This window comes from Girardinichthys multiradiatus, chromosome 18, assembly GCF_021462225.1.
Source record: "Girardinichthys multiradiatus isolate DD_20200921_A chromosome 18, DD_fGirMul_XY1, whole genome shotgun sequence".
Classification (NCBI taxonomy): Eukaryota; Metazoa; Chordata; class Actinopteri; order Cyprinodontiformes; family Goodeidae; genus Girardinichthys; species Girardinichthys multiradiatus.
The window spans coordinates 49,576,618-49,604,616 of NC_061810.1; the positions used below are offsets into that span (position 1 = coordinate 49,576,618).

The following is a 27,999-nucleotide window of genomic DNA, read 5'->3' on the forward strand; positions in this document are numbered from 1 at the left end:
CATGTTTTAGATGAATCTTTATTAGAAACATTTCTGTTCAAACTAAAGTTCTTTTGGCCTTTTAATTTTCAAGCTGTGGAGCAGACACGAAACTGTTGGTTTGTGCAACATTCCCACCCACACAACAAATCATTTTACTCCCTGTGGAAGAGCCAGGGTCACTCTGGAACAAACTACGTTGGGACTGAACAACCAGACCTTCTTGTGTTGCGTCTGTGAGGAGCATATGTCGGTTCTTTTCCTTTCTGTCCCATGTTGGGCACTAGAGAAACTCCATCCAACTTTCTGATCTGATTCTGTTCCAACAAAGAGAACCTACACATAGGAACCTACAACATGCACACTGATGAGCTTCCCATCACATGGTCTTTCAGCAAAACACCCACTGAGCTCGCAGTTTGTGCAGATTCGGAACCAAACAGAACCAGAGCAGTCATGGCTCAAACCTTTATTTTTTACTTCTTGTTCTGGATCCAAAAGGGATGTTTCTGTACCCCCAAACTTCATTCTGCAGGCAGTCCGTATCACCAGTCGCCTCCCACACGGATGGGCTTGTTTTTTTTCGGTAGCACTTAGGTTCTATGCTCTTGGCAGAACTCTGAATTCATCAGCCAAAGAACCTCCTGAAGAGCTTCGAGGAGACCATCTGCACTTTCCTCCTTGTGGAGTTCACACTGATGGCAATCCGACTCCGGCTGGGACAGGAAAACAGACAAAACAGGAAAGTTTTATTAGTTAAACACCATAAAGAGAGAAAGACCAGAATAGAATGTGGTGCACTGATACCACAACATTCCCAGAACTTCACACAGAAAAAGCAGGCAGAAAAACATATCAAATACTTACATAACAGCAAAATCTTCCAAACTGACCCTCCCTCTGAGCTGTAATGGAAAAAATGAGCCCCAGCGGCATAATCCAATAACAGTGATTAATATTTAGTTTCAATCATTATGTTTTGCACATTTTAACCCTCCTGTTATATTTGATTCCCAGGAACATCAGGAAATGCCAGTTTATTTAAAAAGGAAATTAAAACAGCATCCAGGCCAACAGAGTGCTGGACCATAAAACGAACCAGCAGGACACAGAACTAAATACATAAAACAGCAGAGGTCAGAAAGAGAAACAATCTCAATAGCTAGAATAATAAAAACACAATGAGGTCAAAGGCCAGGGAGTTAAATGTGTTTTTAAATGAGACTTAAAAAGGTGAGAGAGGGAGCCTGACTGACACGCAGTCTGGTAAATCATTTATCAGTGTAGCATCAGGCTCGTATTGTGTGGAGGGATCAGTAAAAACATCTGATCTGCTGATCTCATAGAGCTCTGAGGGACACATGGCTTCAGCAGATTAGAAATAACAGGTGCCAGAACTGATAAGACTTAAAAAAAAAACAAACAAAAGGATTTTAAAATGTATTCAGAAGTGAACCTGAAGCCAATGAAGAGATGCCAAAACCGGAGGAAAATGCTCTATTTCGTCTGTAGAAGTTACAAATCGGGCTGTGGCCTTTTGAACCAGTTGCAGTGGAGATCTGACTGATTCCATTAACAAAGTCATTACAGTAGTCAAGCCTGAATGCTATGCAAGCAAGCTTTAGTGTCTCAAGATTTCTAGGAGACAGTTTGAGCTCCAGTTAAGTCCATCAGCTCAACTGGAAAAAGCAATCAAAGACGATGTCTAGAGGATGTATGCTGTCTGGAAATAAACTCAGTTTGTGGGAAAATGACTGAAAACATGGAGAATCTCCAAGATTTGTTCCAAATGGGGTCTGAAACAAGCACCTAGTATGTGCATGTGTGTGTGTGTGTGTGTGTGTTGCAAAGCACATCTTATTAGATGCTTCTGATCTCTTTAACCTCCACCTTGACTGCTGGGTAAAATCAACCCAAACATTATCTATGCTGTATAAACGTGCAGGTAGTTTAAAATATGTCAAATAAAAAAATTTTACTTCTAATTATTAAATATAATTGTGGTGTAATCAACATTAAAATAGAATTCAAATAGATGACAACACTTATTAGGCCAAGCAGCTAAATATCTCTTTCTTTCTTTTCTCTCTCTGAGTCTCCTCCTCTCTCCTGCTCTTCAGTTACTCCTCTGCCTCCTTTAGTGATAATGGGACGTGTAATAAATGTAGCATTTTTGTAGCTTTGGAGGCGAGGGTGTCGGAATTGACCTTTCGCAAAACCCCGCCCCCAAACGGTCCTTGTCCAATCACACATCATTAGCATTTCTAACTATGTAAGCTAGGTCCGACATTCCCCAAGATGGTGAAGCAATGCGCCTATGGTTTATGTAAATCAGACAGTAGGTATCCCAAGAGTTTGTCTGGGGTAGTTGTGTTTTTTCCCTTCCCAAAGCCAAAAACACAACCGTAGCGGTGCCTACAATGGATAAAACGGTGTGGAAGGCCTCACTCCCAGCTGAATGTCTCGAAAATTAACAAGCATATGTACGTCTGCTCAAAGGTAAGGCAAGTACAGGTCCTTCTCAAAATATTAGCATATTGTGATAAAGTTCATTATTTTCCATAATGTCATGATGAAAATTTAACATTCATATATTTTAGATTCATTGCACACTAACTGAAATATTTCAGGTCTTTTATTGTCTTAATACGGATGATTTTGGCATACAGCTCATGAAAACCCAAAATTCCTATCTCACAAAATTAGCATATCATTAAAAGGGTCTCTAAACGAGCTATGAACCTAATCATCTGAATCAACGAGTTAACTCTAAACACCTGCAAAAGATTCCTGAGGCCTTTAAAACTCCCAGCCTGGTTCATCACTCAAAACCCCAATCATGGGTAAGACTGCCGACCTGACTGCTGTCCAGAAGGCCACTATTGACACCCTCAAGCAAGAGGGTAAGACACAGAAAGAAATTTCCGAACAAATAGGCTGTTCCCAGAGTGCTGTATCAAGGCACCTCAGTGGGAAGTCTGTGGGAAGGAAAAAGTGTGGCAGAAAACGCTGCACAACGAGAAGAGGTGACCGGACCCTGAGGAAGATTGTGGAGAAGGGCCGATTCCAGACCTTGGGGGACCTGTGGAAGCAGTGGACTGAGTCTGGAGTAGAAACATCCAGAGCCACCGTGCACAGGCGTGTGCAGGAAATGGGCTACAGGTGCCGCATTCCCCAGGTCAAGCCACTTTTGAACCAGAAACAGCGGCAGAAGCGCCTGACCTGGGCTACAGAGAAGCAGCACTGGACTGTTGCTCAGTGGTCCAAAGTACTTTTTTTGGATGAAAGCAAATTCTGCATGTCATTCAGAAATCAAGGTGCCAGAGTCTGGAGGAAGACTGGGGAGAAGGAAATGCCAAAATGCCAGAAGTCCAGTGTCAAGTAACCACAGTCAGTGATGGTCTGGGGTGCCGTGTCAGCTGCTGGTGTTGGTCCACTGTGTTTTATCAAGGGCAGGGTCAATGCAGCTAGCTATCAGGAGATTTTGGAGCACTTCATGCTTCCATCTGCTGAAAAGCTTTATGGAGATGAAGATTTTATTTTTCAGCACGACCTGGCACCTGCTCACAGTGCCAAAACCACTGGTAAATGGTTTACTGACCATGGTATCACTGTGCTCAATTGGCCTGCCAACTCTCCTGACCTGAACCCCATAGAGAATCTGTGGGATATTGTGAAGAGAACGTTGAGAGACTCAAGACCCAACACTCTGGATGAGCTAAAGGCCGCTATCGAAGCATCCTGGGCCTCCATAAGACCTCAGCAGTGCCACAGGCTGATTGCCTCCATGCCACGCCGCATTGAAGCAGTCATTTCTGCAAAAGGATTCCCGACCAAGTATTGAGTGCATAACTGTACATGATTATTTGAAGGTTGACGTTTTTTGTATTAAAAACACTTTTCTTTTATTGGTCGGATGAAATATGCTAATTTTGTGAGATAGGAATTTTGGGTTTTCATGAGCTGTATGCCACAATCATCCATATTAAGACAATAAAAGACCTGAATAATTTCAGTTAGTGTGCAATGAATCTAAAATATATGAATGTTAAATTTTCATCATGACATTATGGAAAATAATGAACTTTATCACAATATGCTAATATTTTGAGAAGGACCTGTATATACATTAAATGTTTATTATGATCACTCACATATATTTCTTGTCTATTCTAAAAGGTCACATGCAGATGTGACCCAGCGTTCTGAAACATTCTGCATTCACATGTTATTTTGGTCTATGTGTAGTTGGTTTCACAACATCCGAAAGCAGAACCAACTGCTTTCCACTCTCTAACTCTGCCTGACCTGTCTTGCAACCCTATTTTGTGACCTGATATGTCTGTTTACTTTGCTGTATAAAATAAACTCCGTCGGTGATCACACCTCTGTAGTCCACTGCAGATCAGTGTGATTACCCTCGCTGTGAGTAGAAAGAGTCTCTGTGTCGTTCCTCTGAGTCTGACTGTTGGTTTGAGCTGATCACTCATTCCACACCCCAATAGTAGCTAACATGGACCAACGTTCAAAGCTGCAACAAACTTTCAGAAAGTTTACATTTATATGTAAATTTATATTATCTCCAGTAAAGCATCTGAACGCAGTAAAGCATAAATCGCTACGATCAATGCTCGCAGGTCCGACTCCTGACTCGGCACAGGAGCGCGTGTCTGAGATGGTTTTATACCCGGACGTGGGACTGTGACGTGGACATGGACCAAGCTTATTGTTTCAACCAATGGGAAAATATGGTAAATGGACTGAACTTCTATAGCACCTTTCCAGTAATACAGACCGCTCAAAGCGCTTTACACTAGAGCCACATTCACCCAATCGCACTCACTAATGCTCACACATTCATACACCGATTTATAGGCAACTTGAGGTTAAGTGTGAGGTTAAGTTGCCTTTCTCCTGATCCAAGTCACACTTTCTGAATCTCTTCTGCTGATTTGTTTTTGTCTGCCAGCAGGTGTAGTTACAGGGGTTGGACAATGAAACTGAAACACCTGGTTTTAGACCACAATAATTTATTAGTATGGTGTAGGGCCTCCTTTTGCGGCCAATACAGCGTCAATTTGTCTTGGGAATGACATATACAAGTCCTGCACAGTGGTCAGAGGGATTTTAAGCCATTCTTCTTGCAGGATAGTGGCCAGGTCACTACGTGATACTGGTGGAGGAAAACGTTTCCTGACTCGTATAACACTCACGTGTTTACAGTTAATAGAACAGACAATAGGACCAGTGCTAGGTTCGGCTACGGGAGTAGAGAAATGCGTAAGTGTATTAATGACCACAGACCCAAAAAATAAGTTTAAACTGCCAGCTTCTTATTTGTTGAGGGAAAAAAAAAACAATATTACAACAGTGGACGTACAATGACACAAAATTCAATCCAAAATAGTTTCCCCATTTCTTTTGGAATATTTTATTTAATCCCTGTCGAAATTTAAACCTAATGTCAGGTATTAAAAGGATCCTATTTATTTAAACCTAGGTTATAGCTCTATTTAAGTTCAAGTTGATACTGTTAATCTATTTCATTCTCAGTTTGTGTGTTTTTTAATCTGTTCAAATCTATTTTAGTTTAGTGTTCTTTTTAAGAAGTTAAGTTTTTTTTAATTTCCTGTTTTATCCATTTCTTGTCTCTATTATACCCCAAATAGACCATTTTACATTCCACACACTAGCAATAGATATTGGATGTGGTTCAAGAAGAGGAAAAAAACAATACAACACAACAGAAACAATCCAGCAGAAAAAAACCCGAATAACTTGTGCTTCAAATCAATGTCTTTCCTCTCTGATGCTTCTGAGGGGTTAATCCCGTTTCTCTGAATCCAATGCTCTTTCTTTAGGAAAGCATGAGCAGGTCATACCAGTTTGGATGATTCGCGATGTCCAGCAGATGTGTAGCTCCTGCTAGACGTTGGTTACAGGGTTCCTGGGTTACGGCTCGCCATCTTGTTTCTCACTAGCGAATCCAACTCGGTCCAATTTCCTTAAAGGCCTGGTTTAATAACCAACCAAGCATAACAAAAGCTCTTTTAACTTTACTTTGTACTGAATAAAATAATATTCTGGTCGATATGGCGGCTGAACATTGTGTGTGTGGGGGGGGAAACGTGCTTCACCCACACCAGCTCATCCGTTATTTCCACAGTTTTATTTTTTTTATAACATAAACATAAATGTCCTACTTTAGCTTTCCGTTTCAAAAATAAAACTATCTTACAAATAACATCCTTCATAGTAAATAAAATACACTTTTTAATTCACCAAGTCCAGTTCTGTAACATATAACACTCCAAACGCAGTCAGAAAAAAAAATACGGAAAGCTCCTCCTCCAGAAAATGGAAAAAATTTCCAGACAGCAGGTAGACTTTTAATCATCAATTTTCTCTTATCTTTCTCTCTTTCACAGCACAACTCTTTTAGCTTCTTCGTTCTATTTCATCCGACCGCCAGAGGCGGTGCTTCAAGCACTGAATGATCATTCTTGCGCATGCGCAGGTCGAGAATTTAATAACAACATGGTCACATGTGACCTACCGGTGGCTCACGTGAGTCTATATAGTCACATGACACCGGGAGCCCATTCCCTTCCTTCTTCTCGCGCGCAGGTTGATGGATGCAGGTGTTGACTTGTGTTTGTTTGTTCCTCGTTCCTCTTGCTGCTGGGAGCCTCGTGGTCGTTTGTGGTTGGAGCTGCGGATGATTCTGCCCTCCAGAGGCTGCGCAAGCTGCCTTTTCTTCCAGGGTTTCTGGTAAGTTTGGTCGGCTCGCCGGTAGCGTTTTCTGCTCGTGCTGAGTCCATTTACTTTCTTCGGCAGTGGTTTGCTGCTCACTTTGATTTGGCTTGCCTGGTTGTCTGACTCGCCAGTGGCGTCTTCTGCTCATGCTGAGTCCGTTTAGTTTTCGGCAGTAGTTGCTGCTCGCTTATGTTTATTCCTGTTTGTCTGACCAGCCGGTGGAGTTTCTGCTCGTGCTGAGTCAGGGTCTTGACGGCGTTTTTTCTGCCCATTCGACCCCATCAGTCCACTGGGTCATGGACAATCTTTGTTGTGCGTCCTGTTCGGCTCCCCTACAGCCAGAGGACGGTCATGACATGCGCCCTTCCTGCCTTGGGGTTGACCATCTCAGGGAGGTGCTTTCAGATCATGCCTGCTCTAATTGCAGCGTTCTGCCCCGAGCGGTGCGGTTGGCCCGGTTGTCCTCGGTGGAGCACCCTGTTGACTGGACGGTCTCTGTCCAGCAGGATCCGTTGCCGCTTGGACAGGGTGCGGCCTCCACGAAACGGTCTGCTGAGGATGTGCCCTTGGCGTCTGGGAGGAGAGCCAAGCGGCGAGGGCCCCCAGGACTGTCCTCTAGAGTGGACCAACTTTCTACGGAGCTGGCGCAGATGAAGGCCCTCCTTCAGTCTCTCCGGGCGGATGGTGGCCGCAGTGAGTCTTCCCCTCCTGAACAGGGCGGGTCCTCGCATTGCGAGGATGATGTTATTTCGGTTGCGGCCTCGGGCACCCTCTTTTGAGAGTCCTTTCCGGAATTGGGCTCCCGGACCTCAGGTTCGGGCTCCGGTGCCTCCCTGGGAGGTGCGGGGGAACCGGTGTCTGCAGCTATTAAAACGGCTCTGGGCCGTTTGCAGCTGGACGTTCCCCTGGCCCAGCCTGCTCCATCTAGCGCCTTCTTTAGGCGCCGTGATGCAGAGGCCGCCTTTGTTGTTCCTCCCTCAGCAGAATACGTCCAGGAGCTACATACTTGCTGGACGGAGACAAGGGCCTTTTCCCGCCCGACAGCGGATGGCAGGGCCCTGGCTGCCATGCACGAGGCACCCAAGTTTGGGTTGGGCTGCATGCCCCCTGTCGAGTCTGCCATTGCCTCCCTCATCGTTCCTCCCGATGAGGCGTTGAGGACTAATACCTGTTGTCCACGACCGCAATGCCATGTCATGGACGATTTGCTGTGTAGGGCCTACGACTCAGGTGCCCGGATGGGCCGCATAGGGAACTCACTCTCCCATCTGATGTTGGGCCTCTCCTCTTCGTTGGATTCGGTTCCCTTGGACCATTCAACTCAGGGCTTGTTGGACGCCTCTCTGCAGGCCTTCGCCCTGATGACGTGTGAGTTTGGACGCACGCTCTCTACAGTGGTCCATGCTCGGCGCCAGGTGTGGCTGGCGCAATCGCCCCTGACCGAGCCTTGCAGGAGAACGCTGAGGGCTCTTCCTGTGGTTCCGGGGGAACTCTTCGGTTCCGCCGCGCTGGAGGCCTTGGAGCGTACAGCCCAGGCCTCAAGAACACAGCAGCAGCTGGCGGGTCTACATAGACCTCCCCGCCGGCCAGTTGCTGCTAGGGCAGCTGGAAACTCGTTCCGGGGTTCCCTCCCCCCTCCTGTCCCTTTCTTGGGGTCCACAAGCACGGCTCCTAGACCGAGACCGACTAGGGCCCAAGGGGACCATGGTGGGGCCCAGGGTTTGCGCCCAGTTCGGTCTGCTCATTCCGGTCGGCGTTTCCCCAGGCCCTCCCGGGGCCAGGGTCCCAGCCGGTGATGTTCTGGAGCCGGCGGTCGGGTTTTTCTCCCCGGGCCAGCTCTGTTATTGGGCTGTTCACGCCCCAGACTTGTGGGTGTTGTCCACTCTGTCCCGGGGATACCGTCTTCAGTTCCGCCGCCGGCCTCCTATCCCCAGTCGAGCCAAGATGACGGTCATCTGCGACCCGATGAAGGCTCGGGCCCTGGACTGGGAGATCTGCACCTTGCTGGCCAAGGGTGCGATTGTTTTGGTGGACCCTCTGCGGGATCCGGGGGGGTTTTATTCAGTTTATTTTCTGGTTCCCAAGAAGACCGGCGGTCTTCGTCCAATTCTGGACCTCCGGGGTCTGAACATTTTCTCAAGGTTCTGCCTTTTCATATGTTGACCACCCGGGAGGTCCTGCAGGCGATCTCCCCGGGAGACTGGCTCACGGGTATTGACCTGAAGGACACCTATTTTCATGTCCCCATTGCTTCGGATCATTGGCGGTTTCTCCGCTTTGCCTTTCACGGGAGGCACTTCCAGTTCCGGGTTCTTCCCTTTGGTCATTCCCTTTCTCCTCGGGTGTTCACCCGGTGTGTGGCAGCGGCCCTTTCCCCCCTGCAGGCACGGGGACTGCTGATCCTGCCCTATTTAGACGACTGGCTCATCTGTGCTGCAACCTGCGATCAGACGATCCGAGACACCCGGACGGTGCTCGCCCACATACATCAGCTGGGTTTGAGGGTGAACCTGGAGAAGAGCAGCCTGATCCCCTCCTGGGTGACTATTTTCTTAGGCATGGTTCTAGAGTCTGGTTCCATGACCACCTGTCCTTCTCCTCGGCGCGTCGGCGATATCCTGGCCATGCTCCAGAGCTTCTGTCTTGGCAGGGCTCCACGGTTTGTGGAGGCTCCACGGTTTGTGCAGGCTCTGCTCCAGCTTGCCGATGCGTCTCCCCTCCAGGAGAGACCTCCTATACCAGATGGGAGGCCGGATTCTCCACCCCGAACCGGGCCGCCTGAAACCCTGACTTTGGCCTCTACAGGTGCTAAATGTCTTTGCCGGCTGGTGCCGTGGTAAGGGACTGGACCCTATTTGCTGGCCTGTTTCCCATTTGCTGTCCTTCCTTCAGGAGTTGCTGGATCTAAGGCGATCCCCTTCCACCTTGAAGGTGTATGTAGCAGCCATTTCCCATTGGCATGTTGGGTTTGGTGGTTGCTTTGTTGGCCAGCATGGGGATATCGCGCTGTTCCTGAAGGGTGCCAGCCGCTTGTGTCCGCCCAGGCGCCATGTGGCCCCTACGTGGGATTTGTCGCTAGTGCTTGCGGCTCTTCAGTCCCCCCCTTTTGAGCCCGTTACAAGGGCGGACCTCAAGTGGCTCTCCCTGAAAACCGCCTTCCTGTTGGCCATAGTTTCTGCCAAACGGGTGGAGGAATTGCATGCTCTGTCTGTGTCTGAACCATGTTGTCGGTGGAACCCGGATGGCTCCGGTGTTACACTGTGGACTAATGCTTCCTTTGTGCCAAAGGTGCCTGCAGTGGCTGGCAGTGTGCTGCCGCTCCGGCTTTCCCGATTTAATCCTGGTGCCCCCTCTGAGCCTCTTTGCCATGTCCGAGCGCTTGAGGCGTATGTCCGCTCTATGGCACCCATTCGTTGGACTGACTGTCTCTTCGTTTGTTATGCTGGCTCTCGGAAGGGTCAAGCCCTTTCTAGACAGCGGTTGGCACGTTGGATTGTGGAGATGATCTCTGTGGCTTACTCCTTGCAGGATCAGCCCCTGCCGGGCGGCGTGCGCTGTCACTCCACTAGGAGCCTCTCCACCTCGTGGGCTGCCATGACCGGGGTGCCTCTGGAGGCCATTTGTGAAGCTGCTTCCTGGTCGGCACCAAGCACCGTTGCCAGGTTTTACAGGGTGAACGTCGCCACGCTGCATCCCCTACAGGGAATACTGGTGCACCCGCCTTCTGCGTCCCGCTGAGGTTAGCGGTGTTGCTGTGTTCTCCGTGGGGTCCCTCGGGACCCTGTTGGTATGCGTCATCCAGTGCTTGAAGCACCGCCTCTGGCGGTCAGCCGGGATGAAATAGAATGAATGTAACTACGGTTCTATGAATCCCGGATGACCGCCAGAGCGCTCGGTCCCTCGGTCTCCGCGTGCTCGCGAGAAGATTGTTGGGACTGGGCTCCCGGTGTCATGTGACTATATAGACTCATGTGAGCCACCGGTAGGTCACATGTGACCATGTTGTTATTAATTTCTCGACCTGTGCATGTGCAAGAATGATCATTCAGTGCTTGAAGCACTTCCTCTGGCGGTCAGTAGGGATTCATAGAACCGTAGTTGCATTCGTAACTTTCGTTCTCTCTGCTTCTTCTTCTAGCGCCAGAGAACGTAGCAAACCAGTTGGCTGGAGCTAGTCACATGGTCAGTCAGTCAGTAATTTTCTACTGCTTATTCCATAGTGGGTCGCAGGGGAGCTGGTGCCTATCTCCAGCAGTCTATGGGCGAGAGGCGGGGTACACTCTGGACAGGTCGCCAGTCCATCGCAGGGCAACACACAAACAACCAAGCACACACTCATTCATACGCCTAAGGGCAATTTAGAGAGACCAATTAACCTAACAGGCATGTCTTTGGACTGTGGGAGGAAGCCGGAGTACCCGTGAGAACCCATGCATGCACGGGGAGAACAAGCAAACTCCATGCAGAAAGACCCCAGGCCAGGAATCGAACCCAGGACCTTCTTGCTGCAAGGCAACAGTGCTACCAACTGACTACCAACCACTTGACTGTTCTAGCTGCTGACAAAATAAAACTCTGTTTTATACAGATTGTTTTTTTAACCAAATAAAATATCATAACATGAAATACAGCATTTTTAATGTTTGTAATTATTACTTTTTATATCAATATTTTTAACTATTTTAAGACTTATTTATTCTCTATTTATTCTCCTATTTATTTATTTCCTATTTATCCATTTTATAGCTATTTTTATGAAAAAGCTTATATTTAGTGAAGGTTATTTAAACCTGGGTTACACTCGCTCCTCCAAAACACCCCAAAGTGGCTCAATAATATTTAGATCTGGTGACTGTGCAGGCCATGGGAGATGTTCAACTTCACTTTCATGTTCATCAAACCAATCTTTCACCAGTCTTGCTGTGTGTATTGGTGCATTGTCATCTAGATACTCGGCACCGCCTTCAGGATACAATGTTTGAACCATTGGATGCACATGGTCCTCAAGAATGGTTCGGTAGTCCTTGGCAGTGATGCGCCCATCTAGCACAAGTATTGGGCCAAGGGAATGCCATGATATGGCAGCCCAAACCATCACTGATCCACCCCCATGCTTCACTCTGGGCATGCAACAGTCTGGGTGGTACGCTTCTTTGGGGCTTCTCCACACCGTAACTCTCCCGGATGTGGGGAAAATAGTAAAGGTGGACTCATCAGAGAACAATACATGTTTCACATTGTCCACAGCCCAAGATTTGGGCTGTGGATAAAATGGAAAACATGTTGAAAGGATTAATCATATTTTCTGCTGAGGTTAACACTCACTCAACTTGTTTACTTTGAATTCTTTCCTCTGGAGACGAAAATAAATAGTTTTGACCAGAAGTTATAGAATCTATTGTTTCCATCTTAATAACTTTAAACAATCTTAAATGTCAACGGGTTGAAACTGTCCCGGCTTCTGTGTGCAGGTGAACGGTCATTAGTGAAGAAGAGCGATAATAAGAAGAATGGAGGGAGACGATGATGCACTGATCAGCAAAGCACAGAAACAAGCTGGGTCCAATCCAGTCTACAGACAAGTTTGATCCACTTTTTAAAAATCTGATTCTGTTGTTTTGATTTAACCTAATGGTCTTCAATCTTTCAGCAAGATGGTTGCTTACAATTCAGTTCTGATTTCCAAGGAACAATCCGAACCACAGAGTTTCTCTCCCTGCCAAAACAGCTCTAGAATCCTTAATATTTGCCTTGGATCTCATTGTGCCGCCTCTCAGTTGGACTGGATCCTTTGAGCTGTGGTTCTGAATGTTCTCCTCAACACAGTGCATGGGGAATCTCTCCATGACTCGGTTAGGAACAGTTCTTGGCTGGTGTGTCTCGCATCATTGAGTCCATCTGTCTGGCTCTGTCCTCATGTTCTCATCACTCCGCTGCATCCTGCTCATCCCTGCCTCAGAAGCACACACAGCTCAGGGATTTCACGGCTACATTACATAGCCGTTAGGGAAAATTGAGTCCTATTCAGTGTTTCAGAGAGAGACTCAGCTCCAGAACATTTGGACATCAGAACATCAGTGTCTAGAGTCACTCTAGTCCTTCTAGATCTGACAGCTGCCCTGAGATGGTAAATGGCCTGCACTTGTATAGTGCTTTATCAAGTCCCCAGAGACCCAAAAGGCTTCCACTACAATCAGTCATTCACACATTCACCCACTGACAGTGGTGAGCTACACTGTAGCCACAGAAACGAGGCTGCCATACATCGGTGCCACGGAGCCCTCTGTCCATCCGCAGGCAAGGAGGATGAAAGGTCTTGCCAAGAACACAACTGGGACAGACTGAGTGGGGGTTCAAGCCAACAACCCACCAGTTACATGATGAGATGTTCTTTCCTGAGAACATCTCAGGAAAGATGGAACAACCTTCATTCTGCTTTAACCTCAGCAGGAAAAGATGCATTTAAATTTGACTAAACGTTCTGGACAATCTGACGAGCAAAGTTTATGGAATAAAAAAAGTGTTTAGGTGAATCTAATGTAGCCTGAAGATTATTTCAGCACTCTGGGTCAGAACAATGTTCAAGCTCAGTTTCTGTGTGGTTCTTAATGATGCATCTACCTTTAGTGGAGAATATGATCAATATTTACATTTGTAAAAAACTCACTTAGATGAACATTTTATTCACCTTTTTATGGGTCTTGAAAAAAGACAATAATATAGAAAAATAGAAGATAAGTAAATAATAAATAAGACAGTTTTGATTGTAGACAGAATTGCCAGCTGAAACAGAGCAAAACTCACAACACTCACATTATTCACTTCCATCTCCATGGAAACATCACTGTGGAACAAGGAACCAGGCCACTTGGACTCCTCCAGCTGAGCCATATGCTGACCCATGAATGTTTAACAAGGCGGAGCAACCCACAAGGCAGTTTTCCTTTGTGCCCATGTGCACACAACGTCAAGTTGTATAATGGTCAGGTTGTACAACAAGATCACAGAACTGCTCTTACTCTGAACCCTCCACTTGGGACAATTTGCCATTGGTGACCCTACCAGAAGCTTCATGCCAGACCAGTCCCTTCAACCTCAAACTCAACTTGTTTCAGGATATTTCCTTGTCGGTACAAAACAGGACTCTTGGCAACATTCAACTTTTTTTTAAATCTCTGGATGGTCCTGTCTCCATCTGTCTCAGGCTGCAGGGAGCTAAATATGAGAGAATGCCTTTCAGTCTACAGTCTTGGCCTCACCGTGTTTGCAAAAACACTTTATGTTCACGTAGCTTTGTGTGCCGGATGTCTCAATACAATTCTGATGTCAAGATTATCACTTTGAAGTTTATACCTTCGCTTCCATTCCATCAAATCGGAATAACAAGAACAGCCTAAAGTTCAGACAGCAAGCCGACAATACGTACTTTTTTTTTACTGGTTTTCCAGGTTCAACACTGTAAGACGCAACCGGCTTCAGGGTGATTCTGGGCAGTCAGTAGCCCGTATCATTGGAATTACCTTTCGAACACTGGCGAGAGTCTGGTGAATGAGCCTCCTTCAGTTACTGTGCTTTTTTCTCCTCAAAACAATTGCTTGTGGCAACTTTAAAATATTTTTTTAGCAACAAGACAGCAAACACAGCGACTGGTCCATTGTTGACCCGTCACTGGTGACACCAGGGCCCGTATTCACAAAGAATCTCAGAGTCTCTCAGAGAGCTCCTATCTTCACACCCAGTGAAGAGTGATTCAGTTCGCTGCTGAGAGCGACTCTGAGCCTGGAGACGTCAGAAATTCTTATCTTAGTGAGGAAGTGTGGTTGACCCCGTTGCTAGGTGTGGTTGACCCCTTTGTGTGACGCCATCTTCTAAGAGCTGTGATTGGTTGTTACGAAACAAGGTGCTCCTAGTAATCAAAGGAGAGAAATGACCAATGATAGAATTTAGACTTGATTAAGAAATGTGTAAATCATGATGATAAAAGTCAGCAAAAGTAATTAATTGTAACACAGCATCAAATTGTTTGAACCTTATTTACATGCTCATCATTATTCTGATTTGCTTATTATCTTTAGTCACTATTCTGGGGATTTTCCTACTTCATCTGCTCGTCGTCTTCTGTTTTATCGGGGACGCCCAGACTTCCCTCTCCCCAGACACCTCGTCCACCTAACCAGGGGGAGCCTGAGGCATTCCCAGGCCAGCTGAGAGACCTCTAGCGTCTCCAGGCCACCAGGAGACACCACACCTGACTCCTCTTAATGTGGAGGAGCAGCGGCTCTACTCCGAGCCCCTCCTGAATTTAAAATGCTCGAGGAGTTGGGTTCTGGAGCCCACGCTGTGCGTGGAGCTGAGCCCGACTTTTTCTAGCCTTTGCAGCTATCCGGTTCCCCCTGTAAGTGGTGGGCCCACTGGGGCATGGCCTCACGTCTCACGCTTGACCTGGCCGGGTCCCGTGAGGAGTAACCCGGCCACCAGGCGCTCGCCAGCGACCCCAGGCCTGACTCCATGGTGGGACCCTGGCTCCGCCGTTCCAGGCGACATCATGTGTCTCATTATAGTAGTAGTATGAAGCCATCTGAACCTAATTCATGTATTTGATATTAATGTGGACACTCAGCTGTCAGCATTTTACTGTGATTAACTTGGGATGGTAAAGTTAATCTTATCTCTATATTAATAATTGTATGATTGTTCTAGAAGTTTATGAGCTCATTTACTCGACTGTTGAGGGGGTGGATCACTGCACCGTAGAGCCGATAGCGTTTTATTCATTCACTGTTGTTCATTGGAGGAGAAGATCTCTCCTTTCTCTCTGTCTTTCCTCCATCTTCTCTGCTTCAGACACTCTTAGGCTCACTAAAGGTCCTCCTCACTGCTCTGAACATCTCCTCACGTTAGGAGCTCTCTGAAGGCCTCAGATGATTTGTGAATAACTTTTATCTTACCGAGGGAAAATACTATGAAAAATCTTAGAATTTGAGAAATTCACAATTTTTCTTAAAATGACATCACTAGGAGCCATTTTAGCCTTAGGACTCTTTGTGAATACGGGCCCAGGTCGTTGTGCTTGTTAGTATTGTCATATCTGCTGCTCACCTGTTTGAACGATTGGGCCAGCCTCTTTAACATTCTGTTGAGACTCAAAGCTAGATCATATGTGAGGCCGCTGATCTTCAACTCCTCGGAGAGGACAATCATCTCATCGGCGAAACATTTGAAGGCTGCGCTGGGACATTTCTGCTGGAAGAAGACAAAGAGTGACTCAACAAAGACAGAAACCTCTGAGATCTAATCTGGGCTGCATGTGGAAACAAAGTCATACAGTGGACAAAATATCAAACGCCTGAGTCACACAAAGCTAAAAGGAGTAGAGACATTCTACCATATTGGATCCAGAAGGGTTTTTCACTAGGGATGGTTCTGGGTAAGACAAACCAGTCTCATACAACATTCATATAGGACTAAATCTATTGTCAAACCTGAATTAAGTCTAATTTTGTGAAGTAGTGAAGGAGTTGCTTTTGATCATCAGAAAATCATCAAATCATATTTCCAGTCTGTTAGATTGTGTTAGGATTTTTAGGCTAAAAATTGAAACAAGTTGTATGTCTATGGCAGTTTGCTGCTAATGAAACCCTAAAGAACCAATTAAAAAATTTTAATTTGGTTAGCTAAAGTAAGCTACAATAAAATAAGCTAAACCTACTTCAAGTAAACCAATTTAAGTTTAACTAAGTTAAGATAAACTAAACCAAGTTAATCTAAAACGAGCTAATATAAACTCAGCTAACCTTTAGTTCTAGATAAAGTATGCCAAGATCAACTAGGTTAAACTCTAGTTAACAAAATTAAGCTAAAGTGAGCTAATATAAACCAATCTAAACATTAATTAGCTAAATTATGCTAAATTTGTGTTTTTATTTTGTTCCTATCTGCTTCTAGTTCAGAAACAAATGTCAGTTAATCTTAATCAAGCATGTGATGTTTTACCATCAATTGGTACGTTACCTAAAAAAATACTAATTTACATTAGTAAATGCCTTGCATCAAGAAGGTGCCCAGGTTTTCTCCGGTTACTCGGGTTTCCTCCCACAGTCCAAAGACATGCCAGTTCAGTTAATTGGTCTCTCTAAATTGCCCTTAGGTGTGTGAATGAGTGTGTGCATGGTTGTTTGTGTGTTGCCCTGCGATGGGCTGGCGACCTGTCCAGGGTGTACCCCGCCTCCCGCACGCAGACTACAGGAGATAGGCACCAGCTTCCCCGCGGCCCAATATGGAAGAAGCGGTGTAGAAGATAACCGACTGACTGAGGTTGTGGAGTGTTTTAAAGTAAAACAGAGATCATCCTTCGTTTGATGCTCTGCAGAAAGTGTTTGCAACTTGTGGCTCTTTGGACCATATATATACACCCTCATGAGGACTATACGATCGAGGCACGGAGCCGGGGTCCCACCCTGGAGCCAGGCCTAGGGTTGGGACCCGTCAGAGAGCACCTGGGGGCTGGGTGGCTCCTCGCGGGGCCTGGCCGGGCCATGCCCGATGGAGAGATGCGAGGCCATCCCTCAGTGGGCCCACCACCTGCAGGGGGAACCGTGAGGGACAAGTGCAAAGAGGATTGGGTGGCAGACGAAAGTGGAGACCTCGGCGGCCTGATCCCCTGATGCTTAGGCTGGCTCTAGGGATGTGGAATGTCATCTCGCTGGGGGGGAAGGAGCCTGAGCTTGTGCGGAAGGTCAAGAGATATCGACTAGAAATAGTCGGGCTCGCCTCCACGCATAGCGTGGGCTCTGGAACCCATCACCTCAAGAGGGGCTGGACTCTCTTCTACTCTGGAGTGGCCCACGAGGAGAGGCGGTGGGCTGGGGTGGGTTTGCTTGTTGCCCCCCAGCTCAGCCGTCTCGTGTTGGGGTTTACCCCAGTGGATGAGAGGGTCGCATCCCTGCGCCTTCGGGTTGGGGACAGGTATCTGACTGTCGTTTCAGCCTACGGGCCGAGCGGTAGTGCGGAGTACTCGACCTTCTTGGCGTCCCTGTCGGGGGTGCTGGATAGTGCCCCTCCCGGGGACTCCATTATTCTGCTGGGGGACTTCAACGCCCACGTGGGAAACAACAATGACACCTGGAGAGGCGTGATCGGGAGGAATGGCCTCCCCGATCTGAATCTGAGTGGTGTTCACCATGTTCAAGCATAAGGGTGCCTATCAGTGCACTTGGCACAAGGACACCCTATGCAGGAGGTCGATGATCGACTTTGTTGTCGTATCGTCAGACCTTCGGCCGCATGTTCTGGACATTCGGGTGAAGAGAGGCACTGAGCTGTCCACTGATCACCACCTGGTGGTGATTTGGATCCGCTGGAGGAGGAAAAAGCCCGACAGACTTGGCAGGCCCAAGCGCATAGTGAGGGTCTGCTGGGAACGTCTGGCAGAGCCCTCAGCCAGGGATGTATTCAAATCTCACCTCCAGGAGAGCTTTGACCAGATTCCGAGGGATGTTGAAGACATAGAGTCCGAGTGGACCATGTTCTCCGATGCTGCCGCCTGTAGCTGTGGCCATAAGGTCTGCGGTGCCTGTCGCGGTGGCAATCCCCGTACCCGGTGATGGACACCGGCAGTAAGGGATGTTGTCAAGCTGAAGGAGTCCTATTGGCTGTGGTTGGCTTGTGGGACTCCTGAGGTGGCTGACGGGTACAATGAGGGCAAGCGTGCTGCGGCCTGGGCTGTGGCAGAGGCAAAAACCAGGGCCTGGGAGGAGTTCGGTGAGGCCATATAGAAGGACTACCAGTTGGCCTCGAAGCGATTCTGGCAAACCAGCTCAGGAGGGGGAAGCAGTGCTTCGCCAACAATGTTTACAGTGGGGGTTGGAAGCTGCTGACCTCGACTGGGGACATTATCGGGTGGTGGAAGGAGTACTTCGAGGATCTCCTTAATCCGGCCATCACGCATTCCCTGGTGGAAACACGCTGGGGACTCAGGGGTTAGACTCTTTCATCACCCAGGCTGAAGTCACCGAGGTGGTTAAAAAGCTGCTGGAAGGGCTTCGGGGGTGGATGAGATCCGCCCTGAGTACCTCAAGTCTCTGGATATTGTGGGGCTGTCATGGTTGACACGCCTCTTCAACATTGCGTGGCAGTCGGGAACAGTGCCTCTGGACTGGCAGACTGGGGTGGTGGCCCCCTTCATCAGAAGGATGACCGGAGGGTGTGTTCCAACTACAGGGGGTTCACACTCCTCAGCCTCCCTGGTAAGACCTACACCAGGTTATTGGAGAAGTGAGTCCGGCTGATAGTCGAACCTCGGCTTCAGGAGGAGCAGTGTGGTTTTCGTCCCGGCCGTGGAACACTGGACCAGCTCTATACCCTCTACAGGGTACTCGAGGGTTCATGGGAGTTTGTCCAACTGCTCCACATGTGTTTTGTGGACCTGGAGAAGGCATTCGACTGTATCCCTCATGATGCCCTGTGGGGGATGCTCCAGGAGTATGGAATCGGGGGTCCTTTATTAGGGGCCATCCGATATCTTTACAAGTGGAGCAGGAGTTTGGTCCGCATTGTCGGCACTAAGTCGGACCTGTTCCCGGTGCATGCTGGACTCCGGCAGTTCTGCCCTTTGTCACCGGTCCTGTTCATAACTTTCATGGACAGGATTTCTAGGCACAGCCAAGGGCCGGAGGTGGTCTGGTTTGGGGACCAGTGTATTTTGTCTCTTCTTTTTGCAGATGACATGGTCCTGTTGGCCCCCTCTAGCCAAGACCTACAGCATGCACTGGGGTGGTTCGCAGCCGAGTGTGAAGCGGCTGGGATGAAGATCAGCTCCTCTTGTTCACGAGTGAGGGAAGAATGGAGCGGTAGATCGACAGACGGATTAGTGCGGCTGCTGCAGTAATGGGGGCGCTGTGCCGGTCCGTTGTGGTGAAGAGAGAGCTGAGCCGAAAAGCGAAGCTCTCGATTTACTGGTCGGTCTACGTTCCTACCCTCACCTATGGCCATGAACTTTGGGTCATGACCGAAAGAACAAGATCCCAAATACAAGCGGCTGAAATGAGCTTCCTCTGTAGCACTTCCTTAGAGATAGGGTGAGGAGCTCGGCCATCCGGGAGGAGCTTGGAGTAGAGCCGCTGCTCCTCCACATCCAGAGGAGCCAGTTGAGGTGGCTCGGGCATCTATACCGGATGCCTCCTGGACACCTTCATCGGGAGGTGTTTCAGGCACGCCCCACCGGGTAGGAGGCCCAGGGGATGACCCACGAAAAGCTGGAGGGACTATGTCTCTCGGCTGGCCTGGGAACGCCTTGGGGTCCAAGGCGCTGGAGGAGGTGTCTGGGGAGAGGGATGTTTTCTCTGTGGTTTGGTGGAATATCTGCATAGAACCTACAGAACAGAATGAAACGTATGGAATAAGAAACAAATGTTCTTCATTTTCTTAACATTTTTCTTTCTCAACATGGAACCTTCTATTTAATCAAACCAATGGATTGTTATCTCTGATGTAAGTGAGCATAAACACCAAACAGATGAAATATAATAAGAGTAAGGTCGGCATTCAACAGCTTTAGGCAGGTGCTTTGTAGATGCCTGGTGGATCTGCTTGTTGTAAAAGTTGAATGTACATTGTTCTAAAATCCCAAAATAGGAATACAACTCTGGTTCTTTAATTTAACTGTAAAAGGCAAATATTTTGTGAAGTAATTTTACAGAAAAGTTGACATTATTCCAAAGCCTTTTACGGCTCTAGAGAAATGTATTTACATAAATTAGGGCAAAAATGGCTTTTTGTATTGAAATGGTTGCTGACTTCTGCCTTCCGAGTTTGTAGTGTGGAAATCATCTTTTCTGTTATCCCCAAACATGACAAAAAGTGTTTTCTTTGGGGATTTTTGTACAATCAGTTTTTCAGGTAACCTCTTTACTTTAAAATCAACGAATTCATGTGCCGTACAACTCCCCTCTATAAAACAAAACAGCCCAGTCAGATTTAAAAAATCTCATTGTAAACGGGACAAGCAGGTTTAGACAAAGGATGGATGGAAAGTTATTTAACTGGGTTAAATATTTCCCCAAAACAAACTCATTTCCACAATACTGAAAATCCTACCAGAGACGTCCCAGGAGATGTTCATGGAGCAGATGGACTGCTTTGCTCAGTAAGTCAATTTTATCACATTGCTTCACAAGAATAAAAGCAATGATACAAACAAATAATTTAGTAAAAGCTTGTCTAATTAAGTATGCCATTAGCTGTTTAGCTGCTCTCTGCTGAGTCAGTAGATACTGTGGAGCGTAAAGAGTGGAAGGGACTTCCTGAGCCTCCACTGAAAGGTCCGATCTCCACAGGTCTTGAAATGAGTCCAGGGAACCACCAGCAGCAACTGGTTAGATGATCTAAGTAGCCGGGAAGATGACAGAGAGCCCAATAAGTCCGGAATATATTTGTGGGCTTGGCCATAGAGTGCTCTAAATGTCAAGACGAAAATCTTAAACTGGATTCTAAAATGAACAGGGATCCATTGTAACGTAGCAAGAACTGGGGTAACGTGGTCTCTGTTTTTAGGCCCGGTTTAAAGCCTTGCCGCAGCGTTCTGCACAGTCTGAAGGTGATTCCTGACAAGCCCTGTTAAAACAGGTAAAAAAAACTAGCAGTACTCCAAGCGGCACAAATAAAAGCATGAGATAATCATTTCTAGTTCTATTTGATACAAAAGATCTTAGATTAGAGATGTTTCTTAGGCGATAAGATGCTTACAGTGAGTCATGAGACACAAAGAGCTGTCAAAGAAATCAGCCAAACGTTTGGCACCATCTCTCAGATAAAACGTCACATGCTGCCTGATGACCAGGATTTTATCATTGGGAGCTATGATCAGGGTCCCTGTCTTCAGTACAGCTAATAGGATCAAAATCTGCCCATATGTGTTTTTATCAGGATTTTGAATCATATTTGTCCTTCCATATTTACTCTTAACAACACAACCATGCACCGTACATAGAGAATGCTGCAGAGGTTTGGCAAATTCAAAACGAACCAACTTTATGTCCTGCCTGGAAATGCAATGCTGACGTATCGTCCAACAAGGCAGCCACCAAGGAGACAGACTGAAAGCTGTTCCAGTACAACCGGTTACCCCACCATGACGGCACACAATCATAATCCAAGATACGTTGTTAATTACAGCATAACAAAGCACATCAAAACACACTGCCCTGTGTTTACATACAGCGTTTACATGTGGTGAACATGTAAACAGACTGAAACCAGTTTAGGTTCTGAAGATGATGATCATCCTGGCTTGTTTCAGCCTCAGCTTCCATGTTAGCAGCCATCATGGCTGGTGGATCATTAGAGTCATATTCTGGCCCAAGCCCTTAAGGTTGAAGCCCTCAGGGCTCTCTGATCACCGTTCCCTACTCCATCTATGTGGTATTTCTGCAGGGAAAAGTCTGCGCTCATGTTGGAATGCATCTAAAGACACTCTATCAGCACAGTGTTTACTAAAACCAACAAATCATCCTGAAACTTTCCATCCCAGCTGTTTACAACTATTTCTGCAGGAATGGTCAGACCTTTTGACCCCTGTGACGTCAGGTGAGCCAGATGTTGGTAAATGATAAATAAATGATAAAACTTTATCAGGTCTGAGGACCCCATGTCGCTCTACACTTCAATCATTCATCCACTCATTCATACACTGACAGTGGTAGACTACATTGTAGCCACAGCTGCTCTGGGGCAGACTGACAGAAATGAGGCTGCAATAGAAGGCGGCTTGTTCAGCAGCTTTCACAGGATTATATTTATTCCAGCAGAATCTTTAACTGTCATTACAACTACGTCTTTTACAGCCTCGTAAATTCATGGGCGTGTGGATTAAAGTGTTTTATGGAAGACTTTATTTTGATGTTACAGAGGATCCAGGGGATCCTGAGCTGTCAGACCATGTAAGCCTAATCTACATCAAACTGATAGTGAGAGCCTGAAAAATCACTCAGGAATGAAGAAATGGACTGGCTCCAATTGGAAAAACTGCAGTGGTAAGTTGTGTTTGTTCTTCACTGATATGCTCTACGTCTTCTTCTCCCTGTAAATTTAATCACGAGTTTTACAATTTTCTGACTGTATGAGAAAAACTGATTAGTTTCATTCAGTATAAAAGCTGCTGATGATCCAGACAATAAGGCCGTCACACGAGGTGGATTCTCAGACCAAACATTTGCTTGGCATGAATAAGCTTTACTGGGTAACAGCTTGATCTCCTGTTCCTGCAGAGCTCCGATCTGATAACTTTTAGTAAAAAAGAAGAAGCAGCGGTCTTCAAGAAATCACCAGGAAAAGGTTGAAGCAGGAAAGTGATGCAGTGCGGCTCACCTTGTAGTCCTCAATGGTGGGCGTGTAGAGAGTGCAGTTCACCAACGTCTGTGGAGAAACACATAGTTAGCTATTTATACTTACCTCATAATAAATTCAAAATGAACTATTTTTAAAAACACCGGATAAATACTCCGTAAGAACAGACTGTGGCGACAGCTCTTGGTTTGACCGCAGAGGAACCAGATAGCCCTTAAAAGTGTCCCAGAAACACTATGTTGCTGCAGCGCTGGAGGAGGACCAGCTAAATGTATCCAGTTGAAATCCAGTGACCTGATCAGCACCTCTCTGTGGGTAAAGATCTTGTATAAAATCCCAGAACCCAATCAAATGCCTTTCTGCTTCTCCTAAACCCAGGGTTCAACAATCAGTCGGAACCAAGCGTAATGTTTTACTTGGAGATGAAGATGTGTGAACTCCTGATAGTTCAAAGAACTTCACCCAGACCTTTGACTCCTCCATTAAACAGACTAGTGTGACAGCACCACTACAGTATGTGGAGAATTTTCAGCACTGTCAAACTTTTCATTTTTGCTGAAAGTTTTGGCTGTGGTCTAAGATCAAGTCCTTGTCCCTGGTCTTAAAAAGGTTTGGTTGAAAACATCCAGCTGTGGCAACAATAGTCTCCAGGCTGCTCCGAGGAGAAGTTCCTAAAGGGAGCAGAGAAAGCTTGATGGATTTCTGCTGACAGGAACTTATCACAAGAAAAACAACACTTTACAGGAAACTGTTTAAAAGTGTATCAAGTAAGCCTTGGTTTGGCATTCATTGATTGGTGCCATTTCCCCCATAGTTGTCTTTTGTTTTCAGACCTAGGAGCAGACTTGTCTCTGCATGTGGTCTCATCAACGTTTATCAGCTCTGAAGATGCAAATAGTTTAGATATCTGCTTCAGATAAGACAGGTCTAGATCTGTCCAATAGACGGTGGTTTAATTTAATGGCTGAAGCTTGGTTGCTCAGGTTTCTCTGCATAAGGACACATGGAAACAGACTGTTTTCGGCTTGTCTCCAATAACAGCTTCAGTTTCACCTCATGTGCATAAATTCAAATAACAGCAACAATCAGCCTGAGAAAATTCCCAATTTGGGGAAACTGTGGCATTTTTTAAAATTGTGGATAAGGCATCATGAGTGGTTGAAAACACAGGTTATGTCATCTATGCCCCAAAGAGGTTTTTATAGATTAAATCCATGTGTTGTCAACTCTAGGTCGGTGCCCCTTGGGCAATTAGAGAAATGTTCACCTTTGGGGGCTTTAGTTAATTCAACCAATCATTATTCATATTGTTTTAAAAAATAAACTGAGTCGTAGCGGTAGACTGGGTGCCCGGATATGGAGGGTAGTCTTTGAGGCTGCTGTCTGAAGCTATAAGAAAGCTCAAGTTTTAGGTGAGATAACGGCAGATGGAGATTCAGGTCCATGGCTCTAGTTGGAAAGCAGCCCATACAAAGAAAACTAACTTGATTGCAAAATGTTTGCCATTACTGTGAAAATTTGAACTGACTCCAGAATCATTGTCTTTCAGTCAATAATTACTTTTTAATAATTGACTGAAAGGCAGATAATGATTCCCTGGCATGAATAAAATGTTTAACAGAAGCTGCATTTTTTGCTACCATGCATTAAAAGTAAAGCTGCAATGTGATGCTATAGATGATGAAGATGGAAGGTGCAAAGATTCCAGAGCTCCATCCGAATAAATCCGAAGGCTTGTCCATCAGTAAGTTATAAGTGTGGATTTCTAGGCTTAGACACTGATAATTATTCAGCTACGGAGTCATACGTCTAACTCTGAGCTGCAGAACATCAAGTTAAGTGTTACTACAGACGGACTGGAGTTGTGCTTAAAGTAGGCCCTCAGACAGAAACTTTAAACTTGGATTGAATTTGGTCCAAGTGCAGACCTGTGATTTTCGAGAAGCTGCAATGTCTTAAACAGCCACCAGAGGGCACAATCTGTGGCAGCTACTGGAGCCTTACCAGTACCTGATGGCGTCAATACAAGTCTTGTGTTGGGCTTTGCATCAGTTTACCTGATCCTGTAATGGAAATGCTTATTTGTGCTGTTGGGTTCTACTGGTTCCAACATAAGGTGAGGTCTGCACCCCCACATACCCGTTCAGCATCTGGCCGTAGATAAACCCATGATGATCTGGAGATCATTTACAAACATCCTCTGGTCTCCAGACCCTCATTCCTGTTCTGCCTGAGTGACTGCCTGATACCACCGGGCCACTTTCTGTGTCCACACAGAGGTGCCAGGTCTTCGCGATGTGGTCTGCGTGAGGACCAAATTATGCGCAACGGGACCGTTCCTTCTGGGTTCTGAACTGGTTTTTTGTCAGTGTGAATTTTCTGGATTTTGGGTCATAGTGTGTATTAAAATGAAAGCCATTTATTGGAGGTCATAGTTTGCTCCAAAACTGGACTTCCAGGTGGAAGGGAAGTAACCTGAATGTCTGAATGGATTAATTCCTTAAAGAACAAGCCTGGTTCTTTCCAGGTTCCTTCAATATCACAACATTATGCTGAGAACTTGCAGCTTGAGTCTCAGATGATCTTTGCACTCCATGAGGACCTCAGATCAATGTTTATACTGTAACTCATTGATCTAACCCAAGCTCTATAAAGATATGCATCTGGTAAATTACTCAGTAATTCATGCATATCTCAAGATAAGTCATCTAATAAATCTACAGAACTCTAAGGCCCGGTGAAGACCCAGTGGGTGAAGTGGACTTTGTCTGAGTCCTACCTGGTTTAGAAGACTCTTCTTGAGTGAAGTCACCTTGATGATGATGTCTTTAGAGCAGGGTCTTTTTTTGGAGGGAGCTGGTGATCGGGTCAGAACCACAACCAGACACACAGAACACAGAAACACACTCACGAGAGCTGAACTGCCTCTCAGCATGGCACGAGCAGCAGAACCATCATCTACGTCGCATTATCCTCAGACGCCTGCAGTCCCTCACTTCCACATCTTGAGCTGCACCAAATGGTGATCCAGTTTAATCCCAGAGCAGCAGGTGGTTTTCCTGTGGAGTTTAACCGAGCCCTGTCTGTCGAGCACCTGAACAGAAGAGAAAATGGGTCCGTCTTTTTTACTGGGGCAAAATCCTCTCCTTACTGAAAAACAGAATGCTACAGAACCTTTTTGACTAATTCCTCCTTCCCACAGGATCCACTGCTGCTCCAGAGAAGCCCAGCTTCTATTGATGTTCCAGCAAGATAAAGCTCACTTTGCTGTGCATGTCCTCTTCCCAGGCTGATGTTTTCTGTCCTCTGTGCAGGTCTTTGTCTTCATGTGGTCCCAGCTTTAGGAGGAGCAGGGGACAGATGAAGAGACAGCTTGGAGACAAGCTTTCTGTACAGAGCTTCTCTCCCGTCTCACTCTGTCACGTTTCCTTTTCAAGTTCTGCAGCTTTTACTCCTCCTCTTCCTCCTCCTCTTCCTCCTCCTTCTTCTGGTGCTGTTTAGTACATTTCAGCTCAGTTGTATCACTTCCCGTCTCTTAATCTGTTTTTCCTCCCATTATGCTACTCCCAGCTCGGCTGGGACCAAATCTAACAACATTTATTAAACAGAACCGCAGATTATTTTATTAAAACATTTCTAGTAAAATTATCATCTGTTCTGCACCATAATATCAAACACTATATAAAGTACAGAGCTGGAGCAAAGGGGCCCTCAGTGGTCTTCTCCTAACCACACAGGACTTAAAGATGGGCCCCAGATGGGTTTTATTGATCTTGTTTGGGGCCCACTCTGTCCATAGAAGTAAATCTAAAATATTGTTTTATTGAACATGTAATAAATACAAGTGCAGTTAAAGAGATGTATAAACATATATTGTCTCCCCCTCTTTTCCACATTATTTTGTCTCAACATGCTTCTGCTTATTTAAGTATAACGGTTAAGCCCTGAGGGGTTTTAGAGTAGATCTGCATGCAAATTTTTGGTACCTCTGTAAAGGTAAGACATTAAAGAACAGTGAAACCATTATTGCAACTGTTACTATGTCTGATTTATTTGTGATTAAATAAAGAAAGAAATCTAATTTTTTGAGCCTTGCCAAATGTTTTGGTAAATAAACTTTGCAAAACACCATGAAACGTCTTTGGAAAGCCTTGGAGAAGCCCCAAGTTGTAATTATCCATATCTTAACTATTATTGCAGCAAATTTGGACTGAATCAGTTGAAGCATATTTGTTCCACAATAGATTTAGTGGGCAATGTGCCAGGCAGAGCTGGGATTTCGGTACAATTTAGCCAAATGTGCCAAATGTGTTTTTCATAAAAGGGAATCTGGTGAAATAAAAGTGCTGATTTCCACTGTAGGACTCCTTCTGCATATGACATAGCCTTTGGTCAAGACATTTACCCTGTATATCATCAAAACGTACAATTGTGCACAGCATAAAAGTAATATAATGAAGAAATCGAACTACATTGTAATATTATATCTCCAACTGGAGGAATTGTATTGAAAAAAAAGAATTAGCAGCGAAAAACAATATAAACAAATGTGCAAAAAACAACCATCAATAAAAACTATTGGTGAACCAGAGGAATTTCTTGCCAGCTGAAATGGTCCTTTGAACATTTGAATTGGTATTATTGATTATGCTCTGGATGGTTCTTGCACTAAAAAAACAGTTTCCACAGGGTCAGCGGTGACCTCAATGTCAGGCTCACCTGGAGAGTGCCACTTGTCCTCGTCATCACCAGGTCTAGAGGTAGCCTGACTCGCCTGCTTCCAGAGTTGTTTTCCTCTCTTTGTTGGCTTGGATGAGCTGCTCCTTTTCCTTGGGACAGAAGCTACCTTGTGTTTCATGGGCCTTGAGGCACTATGTAGCTGAAGGGCAGGTGGCTCATACTCCTCATCTTCTTTGTTTTCTG

General features: G+C 46.0%; 1 protein-coding gene across 5 annotated transcripts; it reads right to left on the reverse strand.

Moving 5' to 3' along the window:
- il15l (interleukin 15, like) lies at positions 1-27,998 on the reverse strand. Of its 5 annotated transcripts, none has more exons than XM_047392554.1 (6): positions 27,796-27,956; positions 26,251-26,569; positions 25,856-26,170; positions 23,098-23,145; positions 15,835-15,978; positions 1-695 (listed from the first exon to the last, which is right to left on the reverse strand). In XM_047392554.1, exons 3-6 carry the CDS (start codon positions 26,009-26,011, stop codon positions 573-575), a joined length of 471 nt encoding a protein of 156 aa, XP_047248510.1. In that variant the 5' UTR covers positions 26,012-26,170; positions 26,251-26,569; positions 27,796-27,956; the 3' UTR covers positions 1-572. The 5 variants fall into 5 exon arrangements, with proteins under 5 accessions (XP_047248510.1, XP_047248513.1, XP_047248511.1 ...); XM_047392557.1 differs by having other exon boundaries at positions 25,988-26,170; positions 27,796-27,950; XM_047392555.1 differs by having other exon boundaries at positions 15,835-15,975; positions 27,796-27,948.
- Between the last annotated feature and the right edge of the window lies 1 nt (position 27,999).